The 25,615-nt window shown below is 45.4% G+C and overlaps 1 protein-coding gene across 1 annotated transcript in view; it reads right to left on the minus strand.

Moving 5' to 3' along the window:
* Positions 1-392: 392 nt before the first annotated feature.
* Positions 393-25,615, minus strand: part of KIAA1671 (KIAA1671 ortholog) — a 67,250-nt gene continuing 42,027 nt past the window's right edge. The window contains exons 7-13 of the mRNA XM_030501041.1: positions 10,123-10,241; positions 6,502-6,757; positions 4,997-5,171; positions 4,253-4,380; positions 3,749-3,888; positions 3,503-3,585; positions 393-3,006 (exon numbers count right to left, since the gene is read on the minus strand). Of these exons, the coding sequence (XP_030356901.1) occupies positions 3,507-3,585; positions 3,749-3,888; positions 4,253-4,380; positions 4,997-5,171; positions 6,502-6,757; positions 10,123-10,241 (897 nt within the window). The 3' untranslated portion in view covers positions 393-3,006; positions 3,503-3,506. The remainder of the gene's footprint in view (positions 3,007-3,502; positions 3,586-3,748; positions 3,889-4,252; positions 4,381-4,996; positions 5,172-6,501; positions 6,758-10,122; positions 10,242-25,615) is intronic.

The raw sequence follows: 25,615 nt of genomic DNA on the forward strand, positions 1-25,615 counted from the left end.
TAACAGGGAAGAAATCCACAAGTGGGGATTCCAATAAAATGGAACAGAATGGCTGTGTAAATCCCCAAACTGAACTGGAGGAAGGATTTCTGGTAACAACAAGAGTAGTGCTAGCAGAAAAGACTTCCAAATTACATATACTCTGACTCTTAAAAAACATTAGGTAGAGATCCTGGAGCGCCAGGATCTCCCTCACACTTGTTATTACTCAGCCTCTGCTAGGACAAGAAATGGAACCTGCTCTAAGGCAGGTTCCAGTAATTCATGAAGGCTCATCCCTGAAGTGCTGAGGCCAAGAGCTCACTTCCACCTTGTACTAACAGCAAAAAGAAGTACGTGGCAACAAAAGTAAAAGCATAAAAAATCCAAACAAGCATTATTCGGAAATAAAATAGAATTATATAAAGTGTATTACAGTATGTTCTGTCATTTAGGTAGTAATAACATATTTATATATCTTTTATTACATAGCGATAACCTGAAGAGAAGGAAGTAGGTATTTAATCCATGTACAACATAAAGAAATGATAGAGCAGAAAAAACACCTTCCCATTCAACAACATTCTAAAGATGCTTTTTAATTAGACATTTAAGCATTAAACATTTCTCAGTAGTAGGTTAAACTACTAATTACAGTAAGGTTCAGTGCATTGTCCAAGCAGATGTGGAAATGCATACACATTCAAAGGGCTTTGTGGAAACCCGGTGTTAATCCCCTCAGTTTCCTCAAACACAGAGCAAACACTTCAGTTACACAACTTCTGGCCTTCATTTATTAGACCAAGAACCAGTAAATCCTCCAGCTATTGGTAATGCAACACTCTCAACCTGCTGAATTTGAACATCGAGCCTGGGTAAATACTCTCGTGAGCAGGGGGAATTTACCTGATTTCTAGGTACTGTCTGAAGTCAGCCCCACTCCATCTGAGTGAGCAAAGCATCGCTGCTCCTCTCACACCCGCACACGCTGCTGCTCAGGGGGACCCAAGCGTGTGGCACACGGGGTATGGAACTGAGGGTACCCTCGAGTGCTGCCATCACAAAACACATCCCAAAAGACACACAAGCAAAGCTTAAGAGTCGTCATTTCCACCATCAGCTAAAGAAGAGGGAAGAGATTATGTGCAACATGGTAAAGTGAGCTGAGAGCAGCTCTTTAGTAGTGGTTGACTGCATCCAAATGGAAGCCCATCTCGCGGCCCAGGTTAAACCCACACAGAGTGAAAGGCTTGGCAGAAATCTGGGTGATCGTTTCTGAACTGGTAGCAGAAGGGGCTGTGAAACCCTAACACTGGAAGAGCTCTGATGTGAAACAGGGCAAAGCAGCAAAGAAAGGTTTTTTCCCGTAAGAGAAACATATTCATTTCATCTCCATTAAGTACAGGGAGCTGCTATCGGAACTAAATCTGGGAGAGAGATCTGGGCATATGGGACTTGTCTCCTGACATACTGCTGTTATTTCCTATGAGCAGACTGGGACTAAAATTCCCCTCCTCTATGACTCCTCCATAAGAAGAATTGGCACATGGTTTTGGCAGCTACAAGCTTGACAGACAGCAGAGCAGGCATGCCACTCTGGCTCGCAGATGCACCACTGTGGTAACCCCAGGAAGATCAAGCTTTCCGAATGCTGATTGTAAAAAAAGAAGAAGGAAAATTAGTTCAAGTGCTGGTGCTTTATCATTAATATCCAGAGAAGCCCAAAAGCAGGATACAGGGAGAGCAAGGCCGGGAGCAGCCCCTGCTCCCACCCAGCCGCAGCGTTTGGGCTTTGCGCGAGGAATACTGACACGACAGAATAACCTCCCTCGGGGGGCTACATCTTGAAAAGGTTTACTGAAAAGAGCACTTATTTGGGGAGAGAATAAAGTATGTCTTACATGGACACCTCAGTTGCTATTTCAGAATCTGTATTCAAAGATAGTAACATATTTGAGATATCAGTGGTATCCGTAACACCCGTGTTGTGCATGAGATCTATGCCGCTATTAGAACATCAGTCTTAGCAAAAGGAAAGTAAATGATCTGAGAAGCTGAAGATCACATTTAGGTTATTCCATAAAATCAGCATAAAAATAAAAACTTAAACCTGGTATTTACAGATTAACAAAGAAAACTATGAAGTGGGACTATCCAAACTGCTATTAAAGTGACATTCAAGAATTAACTGGAACCCTGATATGAGTGTAACATCCTCCCTCTTCCCTTCCTTTTTTGTTATAAAAACAGTATTTACATAGTTATGGTTTTTAGAGAGAACTGGTTGACATTATTGCTTGATCCTTTTTAGGAAGGACATTCCAATGAAGCAATTATTCCACATGCTGACAAAACACAGAATATACCATTTCAAGAGTGACAAAAGTCAACATTTTGTTCATCTAAAAATTATACCATCTGCTGGCTCAGCAGATCACATGTAAATATAAGCCAATCAAAAATACATTTTACAAAAAATAATCAAGTTTCCTTTTGCAATATGGCAGTAAACATCATTTGTTCGCTCACTCTCACCTTCCACAGACTTCAGTCTAAACAGGAGCTTACTATTTTTTCCACAAAAAAAGAAAGAGATAAATTTAATTAAAATTGTTATTTTCATAACCAAACACAAAGCCCAGCCTTACACCTGATGTGGCTACCAGCAGTTACCCTTCCGAGCCCCTGAAAACCTATGGAGAAATGTAGTCTCTGTTCAACACCGAGGGACTTTTCCGCTCCTACATCAAGTATTCCCGTCTTTCCTGACTTTCTGAAGTGCTACCTACGACCCACGGGTTCTTCTTTCAGGCAGGCCTAGGGTGACTGTCCTCCCACATCTGAAAAGATATAGCTTTGTATTTGACTATGAAGATGAAGCAGCTTTCTCCACGAAACAGGAAGGCACCATGCACATAGCAGTTGAGGCAGGAAGCAAACAGCAGCAACGTGACGTGTGAATTTTAGGTTCAGATGAGTTAAGGCTTCTGTTAAACTTCTTCATCTTCTTCTAGTTAGAACCACTACCTGCAAAGAAAACACAGACGCAATTAAGTCATGGTATGACACCATCAAGAAAACAGTCAGACCCCTCTCAGTGTGACAGGAAGGCCCCCACAAAGCAGTACTACTGTTGTAGTGTTGTCTTGGTCCTGTTTAATGTGCTAACTGAGCTGCCCAGAATGGTGCTGAAAGAACGTACACCAAGGTTTTCAGACTGTGTGCAAGCCTCAGTTACTCAGTGACAGACTCATTCTTGCTTGGTGGAAGCACAAGCAGGTTGGGTGTTGTTAAATATTAAATTATCTGCAGACAGCCAGTGGCTCTGTACCACAAGTGAATGAAAATGTCTAGGAAAACTGCTCTGCCTCAGCACAGAACTGCTGCACGTTCCTGGGTGCACACTTCATGGTGAGTCTGCTTCAACGTTTATGCTTACAGAGTTGTTTTACTGAGATGGTAAGGAAACATTTCCCACGTGTGCTTCTACCACTGCAAAGCCCCTTTTTCTGTCAGAAGGTACCTTTTCAAACCTGATTCTCATAATGGCTCTGTCTCTTCTTTGATTTCAGCTCCTTCAGCCACTGAGGAGACTTTTCTTCCGACCTAAGATATAAAAAAACCCCTCTTTTAATTATAAAAATTAATGACAGAATCAAAAAAGGAATATCCCGTTTCCCCTACAGCCTTGGGAAGTGTGTCTGCATTATGCTTTTCTCCCACCAAAATGAGTCTTAGCATCTTTCTGACGCTGGAGGAAGTCTCTCACCTGTCCTCCTTCTCTACACTGGAGGGCAGCACTCTGCTACCAGGAGTTCCGAGCTGCGGTTGTGGTTTAGGGGATTTGAAGAGCTGAGCAGAACCTATTTCACCAGGACTCTCTGACTCTTGTCTTCTCCGCAGCTGGGCCTGAATATAAAAATAGAAAAAAGGGCTCCTTGTTAAGCCAATATTCAGACGTTTTTGGAATGGAAAACAGATTACTGAGAGTTATAAACCCAAAAAGATCCATATGCCTGAAATCACTGAAGGGATTCCTTATAAACCTTGCAGGTTCAAAAGCATGTTTGCTGTTGCAAAGCTTGTTTTGTTCCAAATCACTTCATATTTCTAGCCAAGAGTTAAAATAAGAAAGATAACCGGGTGGCTTTTCCACACATCACACCCACCCCTGCAGACATCTTCAGCAAAACTTCCCAACTCTGCTCCTGCAGAGGATCTGCAGCTCCTGACCCGGGTTAACTCTCAGCTGACACCTTCTGCCTACACTTACCTTGAGAACAGAATGATCCATTCCTGGGAACACGGGGAGTCTCTGAGCTTGTACAGATGGTGACCTCGCGGTATGCTGGACCTTGTCTTCCTCATCGGAATCTTCCTGTTGCATAGTTTTCTTCTCTTCTAATTCATTGTTTAAAAGAAAAGAAGCAGAGGAGAAGAAAAACCATTAGCCAGCAGGTTTTATTATCTATACCTTGTTCTAGATCTCCCTTTCCATTCAAATGTGTATAAAGAGTTATATTAAACACACCACAGGACAGAACCAGGTGTTTCAACAAACATACTAGGTACTCAGCAATACAAAGATTTCCTGCTGACAGGTGAGGGAGTGGAAGGTACTCCTAATTTAATGAATGTTGCTGCTTCTAAACATCTTGGTTGATCACATAATGTGAGATAAGTTTTAATGTGAGATAATGCACCCAACTGCAGCAATTTCCAAACTCAGTATTTCCTCAGTGAACAAAATTCTCTTTAAGTCAGTAGCCAGAAACTCGGAAACCGCAACAACGTTCCCCTTCACCCTGGTCTTCTGCAGGTCTGGTGCTGCAGCTTCCCTTGCTCCAAAGACTCCAAGGAATGGAGGGGGAGACTTGATTTAGAGGATGACCCAGAGGTAGGAAAAGGAAACTGGTGTTAAACCTCGATGCAACTTCAGGTATGTTGTACCATGTAGAAATTCCTGCCCTTACAACCAAACTGATCACAGCTGATTATTTCAGGTAGTGAGGGATACCTGTGGAATCTTTAAACATCCAGGTATTGTCTGGTTCTTCTGTCAAAGAAAACCTGTTTTCGAACTCCAGCCCTCTGCTTCTTCTAAGGGAGTGGGAAACAGGAGCCCGGCGGCGTCTCTTCTTGCTGAGCTGCACTCGAGTTTTCAGAGCACTGGAGTCCAGAACAGTGGTTTGCTGTAAAGAGAGACAAAACCTTTAACCAGCCTGAAAATAAAAGTCATCTCCTCCGTAATGATTTCCCACCCTACATTAATGCATTAACCCATTCAGTTTAATTAAACTATAGCTATTTGCCTGATTATTATTCTTGTAGTTACTTAAAATTATATTAAAGAGAATTGATAATGAGGATAAGCTAGATTGTGGCTAACTGGGTGCAGCGCTGCTTCTTTGATCTATCTCGGCTGTGGGTGCCTGATCTGCATGAATTATTTTAACTGAATTAATAAAAAACTAACTGCAATAAGTAGGATTTCAGTTCCTCAAGTGTTTCAGAATGCAGCCTTGCTCGCTAGTACCAGCTGAAGGCTGAAGAGATGACTGGGACCTAAAAAGTGCAACTACACAAAATTCTCTTGCAGCAGAGTGCTGGGATTTCATTGTCCTCACGGGCTGCCATCCGCAGACACGTCAAGCTGCTCACCAGCAACAAGGAAGTTGTCATGTTGCAAGTGAAGTGTCACAGCATTCAGAAAAGTTCTGTGCTCAGTCCTTTCCCACACATCCATCTCTGGGTGTGACAGTAAAGCAATAACATTTACAGGGCAAAAGAAGGAGCTGTAATTTTTTTATTTGTTTAAAGCAATTTGTTGTGAGAGACTTGCTGGTCATCAGCAAACACCACTGAGTCTCCTCCTCTTCTTCAGGAGATGTGGGTTTGTTTCTTTTCAAGAGATTTCAGGTTAGGAATGAACTGCTCATTAAAACAGCATACTGCCAGCTGTACTTGCAGCTATTCATATTTTAAAGAGACACCTTTAACCACAGCAGAGGAAATCGCTGTTCTACTAACTGCAAGGTTCTTAAGTATGAAAGAAGCCCCTTAAAGGGCAATTGTAAGTGACTTCAGATGGAGACCAATTGTAAATAAGAAAAACATTAGTAAAGGCCTTCATAGCTTTGAATCTGCATGGCTCCTAGCACAGCAGTCAGTAGCTATTTGCGATATTTGCTTCCAGTGTTCATAAAGCCATCTAACTCTTCCGTTACAGCTCACTGAGGAGCACCAAGAGAAACAGCAACTTTATTAAGCCACTGGCAGACCCAAGGCCAACAGCTTTTCTGAATCTCTCAAAAATCTAAGCACGAAAGAAACCAGAAGAACTTTGTAGCTTTGATCTTAAACTTTTCAGGCAGGAAGTCAGCTGGGAAAACTCCATGTGATAAAGAAAAGGCAGAGGAAGATTGAGTGCAAAATTTCCATTAAGATACTGCTTTGCAGTGACCAACACAGGTAATGATATAGTTAATGAAGAAGAACTTGTTTCCCATTATGGTAACTTACATCAATGAAAGAGAAGTCAGTGGTCTTTTCATCAGGGTAGGTGTCTCCTGGAGGAGGTAAATCAGCCCCATCAGTAGAGTCCATGTCAGTGCTGGAACGATCCAAACTCGTGCTCCTTTGGTCTTTAGAGAAGTCATGGTGATCAGCCAGGGAGGCAGGTTCTGTCTGCGAGGACAGTGAGGATGGGTGGCTGTTTGGAGGCTGCTTCCTCGTTGAAATGACATCGTTTTCCAAGGAAGGAGATTCGGGTACAAAGCTGCAAATGAAGACAATGGAATCTGTGAGACTTCAGGGTAAACAAATACACGCCAGGACAGTCTGGATCACACATACTCAGCAGATGATAAATAAAGGTAGAACTGGAAAAAAGCACCAAGGGCAGGTTTGGAGGCAGCAGGAACCAGCAGCAAGGGTGTGGCTCACTTTCATTAGCACAGCCTTTTACCTACATGGATTTACAGTGTATTGGATAATGCAAGTATACAGATAGATTGTAATTATTGGACTGTAACACACAAAGGCCCCTCCAAACACACACACACAAACAAGATGAGGGAAACAGCAAGGAAATAACAGCCAGGAAATACCTCCCCTCCCTGTTTAATATATAACAGCAGCAGACCTTACGGCACTGTGTACATTTGAAACCACTGTGAAGGGTAATGCCCTGTTTGCAGGCCTCAAGCAAAGAGAAACTGACAAAAGATTCTTCTCCTTTCTCATCCAAAATAATCTCAAATACATATAAATGCTTATCAATACAGAACAATCAATACTCTTCCTGTAAGTGGATTCCTGCAGGACACTACGAGGTACTTAGCAGAGCTTTCAAGATCATTTGTTCATGTTCCCTTCTTATCCCCAGGAGGTGCTTTTATATATGCATACACATATAATATTTAGATTGTATTTATTTTAATTCAGATTAATCTGTTACCAATGTATTATTGTATATTTCATACAGATATGTGGCTTTTTTTCTTAACAAGAGCCTTTTGTTACTAAGAACCTTTTCTTCAGCAAATATCAAGGAAAACTGTTCAAACCCCCCCCCCAAAATCTCAACACTTACAGAGGAATATACACACACGTTTTGAACAATAGACCTTAGTATTTGGTACAGTCCAATAGTGATCTCAGAGGAAAACACTCAGGAGCTGCTGAATAACAACTTTCTACCAAGCAGCAGTGCATGGTATATTTCCAGTCTGGCAGAGCAAACCCTGCACACAGGGTTTCCAGCACATGGGCACAGTGAATGCCTCTTCCCTCCTCCAGCGTGTGGGCCCCAGATAATTAAGCAATGGTTCTAATGAGCTCCAGGGGGAAGGGTTTGTCTGCTGGTTTGGCTTTGAATGGTATTTGGTATCTGCAGCGTTAGGCTTTAGATCCACTAGAATATGGAAGATGATGCATTATGCATCTTCTTCTATTACTTCATTAAGATTCCAAGTTTTACGAGCACATCCGTGAGCTACCAACAATGTTCAACTGGTGCCATCTACAGACACTGGCTTCTCTGAAAAACTGTCCTTCATCCAGCCCACACCAATGCCAGCAGCATGGGCATCACAGACACACTGCAAACTGAGACCAATCCTCACTGTCAACTGCAATCAAGTTTCATCAGTTTTAGCAAGATAATGCTAAGAGGTCATAAAGAATGTGTTGTTTCATCATCTGAAATCAGGAGTCAAAGCTCCTAATTTCACATGATGGTTCCTAATCTGGTTGGAACTGGATGAACTTTCAGGTTCCTTCCAACCCAAACCACTCTGTGATTCCAGGAATCTATGAAAATGCCAGAAGCCGGAAGCTCCTGTGACACAGCAGCAGCAGGCTGGTGACACTGTTCTGTCCCTCCTGTCCCCGTTTGCTCCCTGTGTGCCCCCCAGGACTGGGGTCATGGTGCCCATACCCCCAGTGTGCTCTCAGCCCTGTGCTCAGCGATAGCCACGCGCTGCCCGGGCAGGCGTACAGAGGTGCCCAGGGAACACAACCCCAGGGCTGTGTGGCTGGCGAGATATAAAGTCTAAGGGAAGCGAGCCAGGCAAAACAGGAAAGCTGAATTATCAAAGCCTCCTGTAAGTTCCTGCCTCTGGGCTGAGCAGAGGAGGAGACAAGCACCGCAGCAGCCGAGCGCAGGGATGTGCTCCATCACCCACAGCAAGAGCAGCAGAACGTCTGCCCTTGTCCTTATGACAAGTCCTCTGATTCATAAAACATAAACTGCAAACAAAATGCAGATTCCAGGAAGATTCCTATTATTAATTTAATACTTAAAAGCATGTTCTTGTCATTCCTCTAAGTGTTTGAATTAATACACCAGTAATTCCCCCGCAGTGAGCCGTACGTCAAGTTGAAGTAGAGCAAGGGGGTGGCAAAATGCTAAAAACTCACTATAGTGTCATCATTACACTGTAAAAGCAGAAGCAACTAAACATTTCTTAGAGTGGAAACAAAGCTCCAGGACACGGGGACTGAGTTCAGTGCTTCAATGAACCAGAATTTCTAGGTGGAGCTTTTCTAGTCAGGAAGAATCCTCCAGGTTTGAAGCTACACTCAGCTGCTGTCTGCTGCGGAGCTGAGACAGCACCTTTGTTAAGAAACTGATTTCAGAAAATGCCTATAACATATTGAAATCCAAGTAATTTAACGGAAGACTTGGATGTCACTGCTGGTGTGTCAGTGAGCTCACTGACCTCAGCCTGAAAGCTACCCTGATCTCATAAGCAATAAAATATTTATAACACACTGTTCTCAAGTGTAGAACACACCAAACATAATTGACATTAATGTCTGCTATAAGATCTCAACAAGTATAGCATTAAAACCCCAGATAAAATGCTATTTTCACACCGCACTGAGCAGACAGGATAGTGGCTCAGTGTAGATGAAGCTATAATTTACACAACAGGTGTAAGTTACAAACCCCTCACACTTCAGTGCTCTAGGTTTCTTTCATTAAATCATGTTAATAATAGAAAAGCATCTGTAACACTATCTTTCATTCACCTGACAGACCTTAGAGCAGCTCCCAGTGCCTAAAGGGGCTACCAGAAACCTGGAGAAGGGCTTTGGACAAGGGCCTGTAGGGACAGGACAAGGGGAATGGCTTTAACCTGCCAGAGGGGAGATTGAGATGAGCTCTCAGGCAGAAGCTCTTCCCTGTGAGGGTGCTGAGGCGCTGGCACAGGGTGCCCAGAGAAGCTGTGGCTGCCCCATCCCTGGCAGTGTTCAAGGCCAGGTTGGACACAGGGGCTTGGAGCAACCTGCTCTAGTGGAAGGTGTCCCTGCCCGTGGCAGGGGTTGGAATTGGAGGAGCTTTAAGGTCCCTTCCAACCGACACCAGCCTATTCCAGTCCAGGCAGGTACTGTCACTGATTCTAGGAGTGGTGATGCTGCATTCTCACTGAGGGTGGAGTTTACATTTCAAAACTTACTGCAATTTGCAGACATTAAAGGAATATTTCTTCACTGACAGACTAAAGAAACCACGTGGCCACTGAAAGTGAGCATGACGCTTTCGAGAAGCCCCATGCACACGTGCACACCCAAGCCAAGGGTTTCTCTCCTTGCCAGCCAAGCAGAGCCATGCCCAGCGGGACCTGGCCCCCTCACCTGTCCCCGCTGTGCCGCGGGTTGTTCCAGGTGCCGTACTGGCTGTCGGGCTCCTGCACGAGCGTGTCGGTGTCCTTGGCTCCCGCGGGCTGTCTGGAGAAGCACTGCTTCAGCTGATCCTGCAACGACACCATCAGACCTTTCAGCATTCCTTCAGCCCCAGCGCAACAATTAACAGAGTTCATTTGCCATAATGGGTTGGAATCCACCAGTTACACTTGGTCAACATAAAGGCAGGAATAAACTTGCTTGTTATGAATTTGTTTCCAATCCCAATCTCCCATTACGAGTCCTGCATTCTTGCAAAAAAATACAATAAATGAATATTTATCAACTTTTGCTGCTTTCTGCACTGAAAAAGCGGCATCTATGTTAGGCCCATACCTGCAGCCCCCAGCAGGTGTGGGACAACACTCTCTGCCCCAGACAGAAGATGACCCAATACACATGAGCATCTCCTTGTCATTGGAAGCCAGCATGTCCCGCCGGCTGTGACTGATGCACCTTCTCTCTATGCATGGTGTACAGACTGCATTACTTGCAATCACTCACACTGTTTCTAGCTAGAAACGCAGCCTGAAAAGCTTAGAAACAGGAATGGGAGCAGCAGAAAAGCAACTTCTTCTCATGGCATGTAGGAGACATTGTTTATAACAAGTGCTGTGTTATCACCAATGTGATAGTTGGAAGCAGAAAGCATGGACAGCCCAGATAACACCGCCTCAGCAGCAGAACATCTAGATGCAAATGTATGGCTCATCTGAAGGCTCAGTAATTCTTAATTGGGAATTTGAAAGTGGGACCTTGGAGGTGGCTGGGGAAAAATCCATTCCTTCCTCTTCAAAAGGTTTATTTGTCAGTAAGTATAAGCTGAGTTTTCAAACACAGCAGAGGCTCCTTAAAAAAGACATAATTTTCTCTACTTCCATCCTCTTTGAGCCTTCATACTCTCTGGATAGCACTTAATAGTTCTTCTTAAACTTTTGGTTTTTTAGATACCAGTCAAAATCACCTAAATACTCTGAGAACTATACATAGGTACCGTTGTGTTTTATGGCTGAGATGCTTCTAAGACACAAACAACTCAAATTAGATCACAGAGATACATTTGCATTTTCTGGCATTGACATTTTACTTGGAACAACCTGGTGTTCCAGCCAAAGAGCATGAATGAAGAACAAACTGGGATTACAAATCAAGAGCTGTAAAACATGACAGATTGGGAAAATAACGTAAGACACTGAATGTACCAAAGTGACAAAGTTCAGGTCTTTTTTCGTGTATCAGCTCCACAGAACTAGAGATCCTGAAGGAATGAAGAACTGACATGTCTGGCTTTGACTTTTGTTGCTTTTAAGAACAGATCTGTTCTGAACAGAAACCATTCCTCTGTAAGAGACAACTACCCATTAGTAACTAGACAAGCTTGTGCTAATACGTGTGATCCATTCTCTTTCTTCCTCCATCCCTTGGCAGAAGCAATCAAAGCTGAAGGTAGAGGTGTACAACACGTGGAGCGAGGCCAGAGACAGCATTTCCTCGATAAACAGAATATTCATCGTACAGTAAAACCAGCCATTTCAGAGGAAAAGGACATCAAAAGGGGGGCCTGGTCTCCTCTTAGTGCACAAGATAAACCCAAATTGGGGATTTTGTTGTTTATAATCAGAGAAAAATCTCCCCAATCAAATAAATACCACTGTTGATCCAGGATTCAAATGCTGTAATTCTCCATCTTTGATCTCGAACTTCATAATTCTTATACCAGTAGCCAGGAAAAAAATTAACTTAATTTTCATACAAAATAAACCAGCCAACCTCTATACTGATTTCCCTCTAGTTCTTCTAAAATGAGACATGATGATTATGGCTCTTTCAGTGCTCCCTTGGAATTAAGCTGGGTTTGGCCATAGGCCAGGGCTGATTACTCCTGCAATTTCCAGTTCCTGAAAGTGATGTGCACACAATATTGGTCCTACCAGCACAAAAATTAACTGTAACCAAGCACGAATGCACACACTGATGTGAAAAACTCTTCTGCACTGATGGATTCCTCATACACCACGTCTTTATTCCACCAGTTGAAAGAGATCTCATGAGTCAGAATCCGCACAGACAGCTTCAAAAATAGCTTTGTTTGCCAAAGAGACCGAGACATCCGACAGCCAAAATGACACCCCACAGCTTGAAGTGCAAGAAATAGAAGTTAAAATCTACTGGCATAAATTGCATATGAATGTGATTGCACAATGGAATGAAGTTGTGATCATCTGCCTTGTTAATGTGGAACTCAAAGAGAAAAATTTTTGCCTATTTATTGGAAAGCTTTTTTTTCCTTATCTCCTTCTCCCTCCTTTTCATAATTAAAAGAAGTCAGAAATTGGGTTAAATCACCCATATTCAGAACTCCCCTGCCCCTTATATGTGACGCTGCACTAAGGAGAGCTTACAAGTCCTTGCAGATGCAGAAAACCATCCCAGCTGTTCCCTGCACTAGGCCAGGAATACACCTTATCCTGTTAAAATATTACTCTCTTATTTCACAGTTGACTCTGCTTTGACCTGGACGCTGGGCTCCATGAGCCTCAGAGGTCCTTTCTAACCTGAACGATTCTAAGGATTATTACTAAAAGGTAAACTATATATTCTGCACCTCTAAAAATTATCAAGAACATATCACCATATCAAAACCAACCAACCAACACAACCCACCACACTTTTAGAGGGCCTTATATAACATTTCACAACCTATATATTTTCTCTTGGTAAGCAGCCAAATGCCTACACAGCAAGTGGAAAGTCTAACTCTGTGGGATCAGCATCCTCGGATTTCCATGTATACTTACTATGCAACGAACTAGAGCTGCCCACAAGGAGTAAGCCATGGTTCAAGACCACCACTCCAGTTGGTTCCTAGCAAGCAGGCGAGAAGATCTGCCACCTCGGTGTGTAAGTAAGAAAGGAGTAACCGCCTTAGCCCAGCGTCCTGGGCAGCAGCAGCACCTTCTGCCTCCCCCCACCACCACGTGCAGTGACAGATAAGCAGTTCCAGAAATTGTATGTTTTCTTTCTGACCTCACTGATGAGGGAAGTTAAGCGACCTCCAGTGCAGGCTCCACCCAGAGGCATCCATAGCGAGGACGAGTTCCTCAGCCCACCCTAATGCCCACTTCAAATCACAGAAGCACTTTACAAGCGCTGGAGACCAGGCCTAAGAGCAGCCACGAAAGTAATGGAATTAGTCAATCCCATAACACCAGAGGGATGTGGAGCCGCTGGAGCGAGGCCAGAGGAGGCCCCGGAGCTGCTGCGAGGGCTGGAGCAGCTCTGCTCTGGAGCCAGGCTGAGAGAGCTGGGCTGGGGCAGCCTGGAGAAGAGAAGGCTCCTGAAGGGGACGCCTTAGAGCAGCTCCAGTGCCTAAAGGGGCACCTAAAGGGGCTACGGGAAACCCGGAGAAGGGCTTTGGACAAGGGACAGGCCAAGGGGAATGGCTGTAACCTGCTCCAGCTGGCCCCGGTGGGACAAGCCCTGGAGGGGACAGGCAGGTCTGACGTGGCAAACTGCAGGGGTATGTGAGCCTGGGGAAACACAAGGTGCCCCAAATGCCCCAGCCCGCATTGGAAAGCACTCACACAGCACATTTAGCACCATCACATCCTAAGGATCTACTGCCGTTCTACTCAGAAAACCTTTAAATAATAAATGCCCTGTGAGGAGCTGGGAGTTGGACTTGATGATCCTTGTGGGTCCCTTCCAACTCCAGATATTCTTTGATTCTATGTTGAATTTTTCCCTGTGCACTGGAGCAGGTACCAAGCCCCACGGTATACAACATTCTCATAAATGATGTCAGCCACGTCCTCGCTGTTGCCATGCAACCTGGCCTGCCTCAGCCGTATGTGTCTTCTCTACCTCTTCCACTGGGATATGATAAGCAACAACCAGTTATATCCCTAAAGCTGACAGTGTTTACCTTATGAAACATGGGCTGTTTAAAGGCCAGGTTGGACACAGGGGCTTGGAGCAACCTGCTCTAGTGGAAGGTGTCCCTGCCCATGGCAGGGGGTTGGAACTGGAGGAGCTTTCAGGTCCCTTCCAACACAAACAAGTCTGGGAATCTATGATTTCCTATGCCTTTTGAACACAGAGAATGACTTCCCCTGCTTGGCTCTGCCAGCCGGGTCCAGCTGAGAGACGCAGGGTTTGAAAGGCAGCATCACCAAAGAGACCCGAAGTCTACCCAGAGCTGCCTGTCCACAACAGAGAATGTGGCCAAATGAACCCAGGTTATTTCAGTTTTGCCAGGAAACCAGCTACCACCGAGCAACGAAATCTCCTCAGTGCTTTGCAGTGACTCTCAGAGCAGTGAACCTGCTCACTCCATTGAGGATTTCAAAGCCATTTTAGAGTTGACATTTTTTATACCCTCAAAATAGAGCTGCTATGACTTGCTGTGAACACTCACCACGCACATATCATGTGGTTTCAGTGCAAGGCTGAAGACAGAGCAGAGGTTGACTTGATGTGCAAAAAGCAGACAAGAACCAAATACTAAATATATACCTTGCTAAAGCTGAGCACGTCCTCTGAGAAGTGGTTGAAAACCAAAGTAGAGCAGAGGAAATAGCTGGGAACATCTTTAAAACCCTTCCTGTATCAACTGGGGTTTGTTGGAGCAACCTGCTCTAGTGGAAGGTGTCCCTGCCTGTGGCAGGGGACTGCAAATGGATGAGCTTTAAGGTCCCTTCTAACCCAACCATTCTATAATTCTATATTAAGTTTTGTTTTCAGCCTGAGACAGTCAAGTTCTAAAGACATTAAACTCCAAGAGATCGAACCCAGCAGGATCAGAGCCGCGGTGGCCTGTCCATCAGGCAGATTTTGAGCAGAGCAGTGCTGTCCTACCTCAGCAGCGGTAATAAAAGCTGGCAGCCAGAGCTGAACAGGATCCCTCATCTCCAGCATCACAAGGGACACAAGCCAGAACAAGCCAAGACAGTTTTCTGCTGTTATGCTAGGAAGTGAAGCTATTTGCTTTTTTTGAGAAGCTGCATACTTAAAATCAACACCTCCTACGTGAAATACTTGATTTCACACCTCTTCTGCACAGTTAATGTTTTGCCACGTAAGACACAAGTCAAATTTCAAACAAACATTCCTGGGGAAAAAAGTGCTCTTTAATTGAAAGTCTGGATTTAAATATCTGCAGAAAGGGACAGGATTTCTTGTTTTAGAAGAGAGCGGTCAAAATACACACACCCCCCCCCCAATGAACCAGCACCAGGATTTCCTGCAACTATTGCAGTGTTACAAAAGCTCAACACAAATGGACTGCCAATGGTAAGAGTTGTGTTCAGTCATATGTTTGTTTAATACAATTTATTTCCCCCTGATAGCACTTAGTGCTTAAAAAACAAACTCAAAGAACACAAAAAACCACCAAAAAAAAGGCAAACAAAGCTAAACCCCCAAGGTGAATCAGCACAAAATGCCCAGCTCCAAACATATTTATGTTCATCTCTTATGCTCTAACATGGTAAAAATCAACCCCTTGCAGCCAGCCAAGTAAAATCCCAGAGCAAAGTCGCTGAAGTGATAACCCCTGTCAGAACAACAAGGGACCAACAAAGGCACTCTACCAAATGCCCATCGCTGTGGTCTCATGGCCCAGATTCATGCTGCCAGCTATGTTCATGGCCTGTTAAACCAGAGAGAAGCTATTAAGAATGAAAAAGCCCGAACTGTTTCAGCACTGGCCCTTGTATCTTCATTAATTAAACCAAACAGCTTTACTCCTCCCCTCCACCCCGAAACAGCACAAACAACTCACACAACAAAGTATTTTTGAGAGCAATTCATTGTGCTTTCAGTGAATATTAGGCCAAAACAGTCCAGCAGGATCCAAACAGCCAAGCTCGGAATAAAAGTGCCAACTTGCATTAATTCCTTTTTACAAGTAGTTTGTTGAAGGGTGTTCACCATAAAGGACAAACATTTCCAGACAGACCTTAGGTAAAGTCAAACCAGATAGTACAGATCAATGCTCCTTTAACAGCCAAGGTGCCATCCAGGATTTAACAGTGCTCCTCTCATCCCTCTCCTGTTGTTCTGTGCTGGACAGGGATCCTACTCCACTGGAAAAAGCCATAGTCCACCACCCTTCCAAGAAACAAGTGACTGCACAAGCTTAGATTGGCTTAGAAAGACACACAGAATCCCAGCCTGGTTTGGGTTGGAAGGGACCTTAAAGCTCCTCCAGTTCCAACCCCTGCCATGGGCAGGGACACCTTCCACTAGAGAAGGTTACTCCAAGCCCTGTCCCAACAGTGCCAGGGATGGGGCAGCCACAGCTTCTCTGGGCAGTCCCACTGAACATACCAGAAAAGCTGTTTAAAAGAAAAATTATCCCTGCACTCCTCTTTGTGATTTGCACACATTAAACTGACTGATCAACCACCGGTTTGAGAGCAAGATAAACAGCTTAGGCCTCAGGCTCATTTTATGCCTGGATTGTCCTTGCTTTTAGGCTGTACTTTCTGTAGGTTCAGAATCAGACCGCCCTGTGTTAGACATTTATTTATTGAGGTGTCATGTAAGGTGTAAGAATTAAAAACGAGACGATAAAAAGAACAAGTGGAGGTTGGAAGAGCCTTTATAAGGCACAAATTGACAGTGTCCTGCGCATACAGACCGGTTCCCGTATTAAAACTAGAGGATCACACTCTAAGTAAGGTGTATCCACCCAGCTCCCTTCCTCAGGAACCTGCTGCAGAACCTCCTGCCCACAGTGCTGCAGAGAAGCACCGGCCACAATGGGAGCTGGGTCAGGAATCCAGCCCTGCATATCCAATAGGAAAACGTGACGAGGTATGAACCGACCATCACAGCGAGTACGTCACCCGGAGCTGTTAGAGAGAAGTGCTTGAAAAGAAAATGATTTCCTCTCTCTCGCAGCCTGATCCCTACTTTTACAATCTCAGCAAGGAAATAACCAGTTACGTCAAATCCCTCCTGCTCCAATCCCGAAGCTGCTCCGTAGCTGATAAAAATCTCTCGCAGCCCAGAAAACACCGCGATAGCCGTGAGCCCTTCCCCAGCCACACATGCGGCAGGGGCCAGCTCAAATGTGCTGTACTGGGTTATTAGTAAGGTGCTGACCTCCCAGTTTCTCTACCTTTAAAAAGTTTGGGAACGGCACCCATGCCAGGCCGATGGAACAGCCCTGAGTTTCCACTGCGCATCCAGCAGGCAGCACACACAGCAGCGGCCCTCTGCCATAACAGCTACTGCAAACACGGGGTGGCAGCTACAGAGAACAGGCAATTTATGAGCCCAAGCATTGTATATTCACAGATATACCTACAAATGGATGATTGCTTTAAATGCAATACTCTTAATTCCTCTAGAAGGCATCTGATCAGTGACAGAAGATCCACACAAACTCTATCCTGTCCAAAGTCATGAGAGGGAACAAGAGCACAGCTACACAATGCAGCTGAATTCGCTCTCACACCTCCCCTGCCTTCAGCCTCAGCAGCGAGGCATTTATAGGTCAAGAAGTTTACTCACACTACCTTAAATTGTGCTGTTTGACCCGAGTTGTGACAGGTTCCGTGGTCTTGTATGATGCCAAGTTCTCAGCCAGAAGCCACCAGAGATGGGAGCTGCGAGCCCCCAGCCCCTGGCTGCTCTATTTTAACCGCATCGCTGAAGTACCAGTGCTGAGAGGCTACTCTACAGCACATCCCTAAAACAATAAAGGATTCAGGCTGTGATGAATTATGTGCTTGACAGTAATTCCACAGTTGTTTTGTAGAAAAACATCAGGAGCTCCAAGGTCGAAATAAAACCAGGACCCTGCCCAGCCAGATAAAACTATAATAAATAGCTCAAAGTCCATATACACAAGTTGTTCTGTGGAGGACAGAGACCATGAACGAGTGCCAAAAACTTAAGTTTGAGCCCAGTAGTTGGGCACAAGTTAAAGCAAATTCATGCATAAAGCCAAGCACACACAAAATGACTGCTGAAAGAGAGAACAGCAGCTCCACACTGTCACCATGGACGGAGCGAAAAGGTCACCCCATGTCTCACCATTCCTGCTCTGTAAGCAATGCAGAGCCAAGGAAGTTGTACACTTGTCCTCTGCAGGTTCCACATTCCCATTCTCCAGCCTTCTTTTAAACAAGCTTTTTAGTCAGATGATTCTAATAAATCAAAATTATCAGCTTACAAAAGGCAGCAGCAGAGCTCCTCCATGCTAACGCTGTAACAGTGGTTACCAAATATTTTCCTCCTCATTCTTTTGTGCTCACTTGACAATGTTTTCTTTTCCAAACGGGAGGCGAGCAGCAAGCTAGGACAAAAATGCTATAACCAGACCTGATAAAAAGCACTGGAAATAGCCCGTACCCAACCGCCACGCCTGCCCAAGGAATGCAGCTTTACCTTCAGCTGCTCCACCAGCAGCGCGCCGCGAGGCCGCACCACAACTCTGTGTGTTTGCACTGTACAGCCAGTAACTACTTCATTTAGAAAACAAAAACAAAACCCAACAACATTCGAGCCACTTCAGAGAGGAAGCTCTGCAGGATTTACCCACATGCTGCTTCCAAGGCTTTGGTCTGATTCCACTCAAGTCAAGAACCGCACACCCGCAGTTCAAGCATCAGCCCTAAACCCTCAGTTCCAGCTACAACTCACATCGCCAGTTTAGGCCCCACTTCACAAAATAAAACCAGAATAAACCGGATTCCTTTACCTTTCACACACTATAACCTAAACCCACTGGCAGTATTTGGTAGAGCTAGACACAGGGGGTGTCACATAAGGCCTGCAGGGAGCGGGGCAGACCCCGGACCAGACCCGCACCCCTTCCACTGGGATGGGGCTTCTCTCTCCACAGCCAGCAGCTCCTCCAGCACTTTGTGAGGCTCTTCAATACCAACTGGTCTTCCTGAAAACAACCTGGAGAGCAGGAAAGGCATTTAAGGAGAAGGGAGGGGATGGGGGCTCTGCGTGGCACACAGTTGGGGTGAACCAAGAGCTCTTCACCTTCCCTTTGCCCCCATAAAATTACACCTCACTGCAGCCCTCACAGGCCATGCTGGTCATAAAGCTTCTATCCCATGACAAAACAGCAATTACACTGAGAGAAACCACCTCTTTTCACTGACTGCAGAGTGACAGCACTTAATGCTTTGTACAAGTTTGGCTTAAGGCATTTTTTACTGAAAAGTCACAAATACTGTTGTGAGTTCAAAGTGACATGGACCCACGGTGTGGAAATGACCCAAGTGCAGTTTCAGACTAACTTGTTCTAATGTCAGACAAATATTTGTCCTACCTCAGCGTGTTGTTTTAAAGCAGTCCAACATTTCCTCCCCAATCCCCAAACCTGGGCTAACTGTTCCCTGGCACATGAAAATACCCACCTGCGCTGTGGAAAGGAACCAGCTGGGAGCAGACAGACAGACACACACCACTACCTGCAAGAGTTTTGGGGGCTATTTCTGCATTGAAAAGCAGATGTGATACAGGTTCTGTTATCGAGATAAAATGCTGCAACACCACCAAGGTTTTTGCATTGCGTTATCTACCTCGAGAGGCTCAAAAAGGTGTTTAGCTTACAAGCTCGGGTGGCTCTGAACTGGTCTGCCTCTTCCTCAAAGAGGAAAACCTCTGCTGACTCCGCACTGAAAACCTTCGGAAGGACTCTCTGCTCCGGGATGCAAAGTGCCTGAAGGAGGAGGTTCGCTTGAAGGGAGTCCTGCCGCCACCTTCCCCGCTAGTCCGCTCGTGAGCAACCGCAGTAGTGACTAAATTTAGTGCTTCCTGCAAGGATCTCCGCACTGTGCCCATCCACTGGGTCATGTGGGTTTGTGCCACTGTCAGCTTGTCTCCAAGGTAATCCATTTCTCCAGCAGAGATGAGAAATCAATATTCAGTAGGAATTGCTGGCGAATAGATTCTCCTTAACAACCCTGATTTTCTTCTGCAAAAAGGATTCCACTCATAAAGGTAAATAGCTCTGCACGATAACCATCAGCATATTTCTGTATTTAAATAGCAAACGAGAGGTGAGGTTGGAGATTGGTATTTGTCAAGTAGGAAGAAATCAAAGAATTTTCCCACTTACAAGCAGATTTCCAGAGTTCCATCAAAACACGTTTAATTCAGCCATGTTAGAGAGAGAAATCAAGGTTTAAATCCTGACACAATCACCTGAAATTAGTCCATTTACAAGCACAGAACTGGTCTCTCACTGTCTCATTTCAGAGCTGGAAAAGCAACTCCCTTTTTAAGCCAAGTTTTTGTTTTGCTGTAAATACCATCAGAAGGATAAAAAACAACGTATTCTTCTGGTTTCAGGTGCCAGTACACGAAACAAAGTTCTGATGCTTCTATACAATCCATTTAGCAGCAACACGATTAGGTCTTCCGAGCAATAAATCCCAATGGCTTTCTTCCCCAGGAACTCTGCAGGAAGGTATCGCCATCAGCAGCACCCCCTCCTCACCACTCTTCCCCTCTCCAGAGCCATTCTCAAGGTGTTCACTTCCCGATGCCGAGCTCCCTGTGAAGCTGAAGGAGACCCCGGTCGAGCTGCTGCCTTCAGACTGGACCTGCCGCTGCTCAGAGCCTGCCGAGAGATCTCCTGGATGACATCAGCTCCTCTGCTCCAAGGGGCTTCACCCAGAGGAATGCAGCTGCACCAGAGGCCAGCACGGAGCCTTGCCCCGCTGACGCCGCTGCTCACACCAGCTCCTCGGCACAGCCAGGGACGCGCTGCAGAAGGCGCTGGGTCTGTGCCGGGTCTGGATGCCCGCCCCGGTCCGAACGCTCCCTGGGTAAGGCACGAGAGGTCACAGCAGGAGGAATGCTGCCTCTGGAATCCCGCTCCCTCCTCTGTGTCCCTGCCTTCCCTCTGCTCCGGAGAGGAAACAATGAGCTAGGTGGGAGAGCCGCAGAGGTCTGCCTAAGGAAGGATCTGGGCTGGGCTTTATTATAGTACAGGCAGGGTTACCACGGCAACGAGGGAACAGCATCTGCTTGCTGCCGGAGCAGGCAGGAGTTGCACAGATCTATTGGAATGATTCATAGTTTGCATATGTCACGTGCACTTACTGATTTTAACCCTTCCGCGGGGAAACGGGAGCAAACTCTCTGCCAAGGGAGTGTTTGACCGACACCAAAAGGCTTCCGACTCGGATGGGCAGCTCCAGGCAAAGCCTGCACCCTGCTCCTGCTGTCTGATGGGGCACTCGGGCAGCACCATCACCTCTAACCGTTCATTACGTGACTAAACTCAAACAAGATACTTTCAAGTTAGTGACTACAACATCAGTGCAAGGCAATGATTAAGCCAGAGCTCAAAGCAAAGCTGAGTGGGTTTGACCACGTAAAGCAGTTTTTCCCCCACTTTCAGACACTTCTGTGAGCAAGGGCTCGCTGTCGGCAACAGCTCTGCTCCCTCCCCAGCTGGGAGACCCTGGCTGGGATCGTGGCTACAAAGCCTCACATAGGTGGAAATAACAGGAGAACCCCACAGATAAAACCAGCTAATACTGAGCAGCCAGATGCCACTGGCCATGGAATTCCTGGAAACAGCCCATTTGGGAGGACAGCAGAAATAAAAGCTAAGGGTTTCAAATAATAAGCACAAAAAGGTGTCCAAAGTCAAGACGTGACTAGTTGAGAAGTGAGGGGAGACAGATATGGGTCTGAAGGCAAAAAAGGCATGTTGAGAGCTGCTCACTTTGTTTGTTCAAGGGGGTTGTGTTGCTGTTGCTTCATTTGCCATACAAAGTACCTTGGTCTTGCATCATCCTCTCCTCCTCTAAACCATTCAGGAAGAGATTTAAATGTATTAGTTCATGCATTCATTAATTAATGAATAATTTCTAGATGTTTTATGAAATGATTCTCACAGAGTATTATTATAGCAGAAAACCTACTTACAAACAGGCACAGGAGCATGAGATGCTCTGAGGAAATGGGGTGTTTTGCCTTTTAAGGACTGCTTGAAAGGCTCCACCATCCTGTAACTTAGCTCCAAGAAAAAAAATCTGGTGACAAAGCATCCCATTCCCTGTGCTCTCCTTCATTTCTGAATACATTATATTTGTTTTGAACATTCTCAAATTAGCAGCCTAATAAAAACCCTCAGTGTTAAAGAGAAACGCAACCAATAGAGAAAAACATTTTTGCCCCCCTTAGGCAGCTCTTGTTTTAAAGAGCTACAGAGATGTTCTTGTACAGAAATGGGAAGAGAGACTTCTGATCAGATGCCCCAAGACCTGAGTTTCTAACGTTTTTAAAGAAATAGAAAAACCCCTAAATCTATTCTGACAGTTATGGATAATGCTTCATGAACGATGGAGATCCTGTGCCCAAGGTTGAAATTCAAGACTTACTACACGTTTTTAAGCTGTTGGATCTGAGCTCTCTATTTCAAATGTGTGCACTTGCAAGCACAGCTCTGTGTGTACAGGGATTCTTCACAAGGCACTTGGCTATTTCGGATGGGTTCAGGCTCTGTCTGATTCAGCAGCCCCCCAAAATAGCCATCAGAGAGCTGTGGAGAGTAGCTGCCACACGGGTCAGTCAGCAGTCCCTGCACTGAGACAGGATGGGCACAGAACTGAAACTCAACCAGTATCTGCTGTATCACCCGGCACAGAACGGGAGGAGATGCACGACCAGATTCAACCCAAGATCCTCAGGAGGCAGCTCTCACACACTTGCTGTGAGAGCCTCTACATGTGTACGTGGCTTGAAGGATCTGAGAATTCACTAGAGAATATACTCACTTTTTCATTAGAGCTCCCTGAAAAGAGTGGGATTTTCACGTGTTAATGTCCCATTTACCTTTTTCATCCTTAGGAGGCTGTAAAACTGCTGATCTGAGTCTATCTGCAATACTAAATTAAGATACTAAATTTGTTCTTTTCGCCCCTCGTCATCAACAGCTGAGCCCTGCCTGGACCCGTGCAGGGGGTGTGAGGAGGGTTATTATTCCATGTTATTAAAACGGACTGCTTCTAGCCCTTCTATTCTGGTAGGTAAAAGAATCCTCTGAGCCCTTAGAGAACCCGGTGACATCAACCAGCCAAAGTGGGAGCACACTTGAAAAGCCTAAAGGACAGAGTTTTCAATAGCTGTGAGTAGCAAATCATGGGTTTGGGCTTTTCTAGTTCAAGTGACATTTCATTTGTATTAAAAACATAAGCCACTATTAAAAATAATGTTAAGAGACGTGAATCGCCTTCACAGTAGGGTAAGGACTGTATTAGCCATAGGAGAGCAGCAGTTTCAGAGCAGGTCTCCTGCCTGGGGTGTACACACCACACAGCAGCAATGCCTGGGCTCCCCGGGGAGCACGCCAGCTTGTGCTTGTTCTTTCCCTCCTAAGGCTCCCCAGAATACGATGCTCTGCAGCATTCCACACACTTCCCAGCTGGCAAAAAGCTCACAACTGTATTTTAATTAAACAACAGCGTGTGGGTTACACATGGTCTCTCTTTACTTCTTCTGTGGTGAATCCACGCATCTTTTTATAACCACCAGCCTACAGAACATAGCTCAAACCATACAGATGTTCTATAATTGTCTCCCAGTCACTTCAGCAGCAGTCTTTCTGGCTGAGTAAGGGTTTGTTTCTGAACAAGAACAGCACAAGATGATCTTCTGCCTTTGAAAGCTGGTAGTGATTATCTTGAGCTGCAGCCGCCCTGGGTCTGTCGAGGGTCTGCAGCTTCAGAACACAGAGCACACGCAGCTAACTGGCACTGCACAAGTAATCACTGCCATGGCAAATGGGACCTCATTATTCAAACATTGCTGGATACTTTTACTATTAACCTCCATTCCACCTCCGACTCACAAACACAACCCCGCACAAAGAACTAATGATCCCTATTTTTCCCCTTATTCAGCAGAAAAGAAAATTCTATGGTTATATTCTATTTCCCAAAAGCTTTTTCAGCTCATTTTGAGCTTTACCTGTTCTCAAATAGGTGTAATTATGCTAATGACTATATAGGATTGAAAGGTCCAACGAAGACAGACCTGCGTGTAGCACAGAAGATGACGGACCTGCCGTGGGAGGAGGTGGAATTCACAGCTCGGCCCCATGAGGAGTGTGAGCCCTGCATGGCCATGGATCCCACCATCACCACCACCTCCTCCCTTCTGGCAGCACTGGGGTGCACGGAACTGGGAGGGCAACCCAGCTGAAACACCAGCAAAGGGACGCCAGGGATTAGTTTGTACTTTGACTGGATCCCTGAGTGATCCTTGAGCCAGCAAAGCAGATGTGATACGCTAATGTTGCCCATCCTTCTCTAACCAAGAGAACAGTGTCTCCGCTTTTCTTTTGTGGGATCCTCAGAAACCCACTGTCTGGATCCTGACCTGCCTCACAGCCCATCACTCCACTTAAGTTAGCAATTATTAATAATTCATGCATTTCTGAAGTGTTTCCTGCAAGTCATCACCTCACACATGACCAAGTACTCGCCAAGCTCACAACAGCTTCAGTCCCATCCCGGGCCTCTTGGTTTGTCCAGTCTCAGCACCACGAGGAGCAAAGCCTGCCCTTGTAAGGCTGTCCTGGGCCCGCATTCCACACCGACTCTTTCCATTTCATTAGTAAGAGAACTTAATTTAACCTGTTGTGTTTGACATTACGGACTATTTAAAGACACACAGCACTGTGCTGAGCTGAGCTGCGCAGCTCCAGACCCAATTACTCCGTGGGCTCCTCAGACACTACAAACCAGCTTATGGTTTTTATATGCTCCTTATTTTTGCCTCTGTACTCTCCACTTTGCCAGCTGAATTGCCATGCTCATGGAAGGACCAACAAGCTTTCCTAACCACAGGCTGAATTTCTTACATGTAACATCCCACAATAAAGGTTTTTACCGTCACCTTCGGATTCTCAATTGAAGTAAAAAGGAGTACTGTAGCACTCAGCCATCTGAAATGCCAAGCAATACTCCTGAGGCTTCCCAGTGATCCCCCTGCAAACCGCTCCGGCCACCCCACATCTGGCACAGGCACAAAAGCCCAACAGCTGGAGCAGAGGTTTTCATTGCATTCCAAGCCAAGACCAACTGAACTGCTTAAAACCAGTTTTAACTTGGGAAAACACACAGTGTCTAAGAGCCTGGGCAGATACAGTCTGTTTTGCTTTCTACATACAAAGAACAAAACTGTTTGTGTATCGAGTTGGTTTCTTTACAAAGCTCCTGCCAACCCGCCAGTTCTCACTCCCCCTTTTCCTCTGCAGAATGGCTTGCTGTTACCCAAACAAAATGACAGATCTCTGGGTGCAGTTTGGGGATTATCTGGATTTGGGGAAGTCTGAAAAAGGCACAGATTTCAATCAGGTTATCAGACTTAGGGGGGGGAACTGTCTGTGTGTGTCTGCCAGGTTAAATCTCACTTCACTGGCAAGAAGGCAGACTTGGAGAATTGCAGGCGCTTC

The sequence above is a fragment of the Strigops habroptila genome, chromosome 11 (genome assembly GCF_004027225.2).
Source record: "Strigops habroptila isolate Jane chromosome 11, bStrHab1.2.pri, whole genome shotgun sequence".
NCBI lineage: Eukaryota > Metazoa > Chordata > Aves > Psittaciformes > Psittacidae > Strigops > Strigops habroptila.